Source organism: Pteropus alecto, unplaced genomic scaffold (assembly GCF_000325575.1).
Source record: "Pteropus alecto unplaced genomic scaffold, ASM32557v1 scaffold102, whole genome shotgun sequence".
Lineage (NCBI taxonomy): Eukaryota > Metazoa > Chordata > Mammalia > Chiroptera > Pteropodidae > Pteropus > Pteropus alecto.
The window spans coordinates 1,246,346-1,249,595 of NW_006432224.1; the positions used below are offsets into that span (position 1 = coordinate 1,246,346).

The window sequence follows — 3,250 nt, forward strand, 5'->3', positions numbered from 1 at the left end:
CCGCACGCGGTCCTCCCCCGGCCGCTTCATGCGCAGGAACCAGGCGCACCAGTTCAGGAGGATGACTCTGGTCTGCGGGAGGCAAGCGAGCGTTAGGGGCGTCCCCGCCGGCGACGGCACCGTGCCAGCCCCTCCGCCGGTGACCCCCGGTCCTCCTCCGTATCTGGGACCCGCTCACCTACCTCCCCTGAGGACTCCGCGCCCCCCCCGCACCTCGCGAACACACAGGGGCTCCCCAAGGATTGGAAAATTTCAAGGGCACCCCAGCGACATCTGTCAGGTGGCGCGTGAGCCCCTGGCTCACAGAGCTTGTGACGGTGACATCAGACCGCCACCCCGCGCTGATGTCCCAGCGTGAAGCGGGGTTCGAAGTGGACCCGACAAAGAGCAAGTGTGGGGAATGTCCACGACGTGGAACAGAAAACGAGGTGAGCGGGTCCCCCGGGACCAGAGAGGCTGGGCTCTGCCAACAGGTGCTCGCTCGTCAAAGGGTATTAGGTTGTCTGGACATATTTAATTAACAGAACTGTTAGGCGTTTCTATTGCCATGGGGACTCTGTAAAAACACAAACACAAATGGCAAAAAAACCCCAAGACACTCAAAGCTCTCTGGGCCGAGGAGGCTGAGGGACCGCTAACCCAACTTCCTAGGCTGCCATCACCCCAAGACTGATTTCGCTTCCATTTCGGTGCCCGACGGCAGGCAGATCCGGTGGCGACGTGACAGGTGCACGTCCCACCTGTAAGAACATTCTGGAGACAGGTGACGAGTGCAGGTGGAACAGCCCTCGGTCACCGCGGGTGGCACGCCGCATCCCGCCCGCACCCCCTGGCGGGACCTGTCTGCTGAGCCTCAGAGGCTTTCCTGACCGGTGGGAACGAGGGTGCCTGCTCAGGTGAATCCTCAGGTGAATAATTAGGCCTGCCTGGCCGGCCACACGAGGCTCGTGAGACACGCCGTGTCACGTGGGTGACGTCCGCATAATCTCCCCAGTTTACAGACAAAGCAGCTGAGGTTCCAAGAGGCTAAGGCGCTGGCTCGGGGCCTCCTGGGGGTCGAGTCGCTTAAGGCGTGTGGACCTTGCAGGCTCTGCTGGGCTCTCTCCCCAACGCCCGGGACTCTGGCCCGGCACCCAGCCTGGAAAGCACCGGGAAACCGGGACCAGAGCCGGACGGTGAGCGAGTCCGAATCCAGAGGCCGCACGGCCGCGGGGCCACGTCTCCAGCATCCGCGGTCCACACGCCAAGACGACTTCGAATTCCATCACCTGAGCCAAGAGCTCTCAAGGCTAACGCGTCTCGAAAGATGGCATGGTGCTCCTGGCACTCATCGAGCTGCGCCCACGACCGCTTCTGCTAGGTCGTGCTTTTGTTTCTGGCTGTGCAGATGTCGCACGATGCCACTGCACGCGGCGGTATCTCCTTCAGGGCAGCGGACCCCTAAAACGTCCCTTGGAGGTTATTACGCTTCGGGTAAACGTGGAGAGGCAGAAAAACACAGCCTGCCATGCAAGATGAGACCAAGATGGACAAGCTTCACACTTCGCGCGCAGCCCTGTGCTCCCGTGCTGACGACTGAATGACTGTCGCTCTTCATCAAGACTTTTCTGGAACAGTAAAGTGTTTCAATGGTCACGGGCCATTGAAAATGGCTTGACGTCATTACGTCTTATCTTTACATCAGTTCAGACGTAAGACGTGAGTATGTGTTTCTATTCTCACATCTGCATGAATGAGCCCTGGAAGGGAAAACATGGAATCGACCTAAACGGCCGCCGGTATTGGTGGTGGGGACAGGTTTCCCCGCGTGCAACTTGACTTCTGTGTTGGCTTTTGAAACGCGTGACGGTATCGCCTATTTCAAACGGACGGACAGACAGAAAGGGTGTCGGGGGGACGGGAAGCTGGACGAGAATGCGGATCGATGTGAGCAAACGTGTCCCGGCTTGTAAGGGGGCGGGGGGAGGGAGTGGGCTTCTCAAAAAGAGCCCAGGACTGTGGTGACAGCACTTGTAAGTGAGGTGGCGCCATTTCGGCGAGCTCGGCCTACTGCTGAAGCGATGAGCCACGCCAGAGGGTCGTTTTAAGGGTAAGAATTTGCCGTGCAGAAGGGGACATGTGATGTCGTAAAGCTGATTTTAAAAATCTTCCACATATAAGTGAAATATACGGCATTTGCGTGTCTCTGTCTGACTTACTCCACTCAGCATGATGTCCTCTAGGTCCACCGTGTCGTTGCAGACGGCGAGATGACATTCTTTTTCATGGCTGAGGAATGTTCCATGGCGTGTACGCACCATCATCCATGATGGATGCCCAGGCTGCCTGCACATCTCGGCCGTTGCAGGTAACGCTGGAAAGTCTTATTGCAGTTTGAAGCTTCACTAACTTTAAAAGTGTGCATGCTGCAAACTCACAAAATGTTTCAAATCATCCAAAAAGTGATCGCTAAGTTACCTCCTGGGTAATCGTAAATCACGGCATGGTGGGGATCTTCAGACGGCCGAGGCGTCTCTGATCCGGGAGGTGAACGGACTACACCTTGCATCCTGCGGCCACACCGAGCATGTCACTGAGACCCAGGCCCCCTTCTGAGCTTGGACGCAAGGTCGCGGGTCTCCAGGACAGGCCCACCCTGACACGAGAGGGCTTCTGTGGCTCCCAGCTGTCCCTAGGCTGCGTCTCTGGACATGAAGACCGGCAGGTTTGCAGGGCCTGGTAAGAAGCACGGTGAGCAGAAGGCCAGGTCCTGCTCTGCCCTCACCCAGTTTCCTGAGTGTCAGCGGGTGCGGGCGTGGGCTTGGGGCACGAGGCCGGGAGGAGCAGAGGCTGGGGCAGGCTGGCCACCAGCAGACGTCGCCCTGCTCAGCAGGCGAGGGGGAGGCTAAGGTGACAGCCTATTCCGTTACGTCGTCTGTTTATTTGTCTCCTAGATCTTTTAATCCCAGCCCCTGACCCCACGGGTAACCGCTAACCTTTGCTTCCTAGGCTTTGGGCCAGATCGCTTTCCCGCGAGCGAATGTGTGTGTGTCAACATCGCTCCATTTCTCACGCTTCACACTCCTGCTTTGCAGATGTGGCCATGCGGCTGTGACCTCGGCCGCACGGTCTCCACAGTAAGGTAAAGGACACCGAGCTAGCAGAACGCACAGAGCGGGTGGCGGGTGGTGGGCGAGCCCCGCCAGGGGTGCAGGGACCCCAGGAGCACGTGTCCCCGAGGCTGAGCTGCGTGGGGAGGCCGGGCCGGCTG

At 58.8% G+C, this 3,250-nt stretch overlaps 1 protein-coding gene across 1 annotated transcript in view; it reads right to left on the minus strand.

Annotated features, from left to right (window-relative positions):
• Positions 1 to 3,250, minus strand: part of LOC102889630 (neuronal acetylcholine receptor subunit alpha-7) — a 99,486-nt gene that overhangs the window by 20,585 nt on the left and 75,651 nt on the right. Inside the window, exon 11 of the mRNA XM_015585697.1 lies at positions 7 to 72. Coding sequence (XP_015441183.1) covers positions 7 to 72 — 66 coding nt within the window. The remainder of the gene's footprint in view (positions 1 to 6; positions 73 to 3,250) is intronic.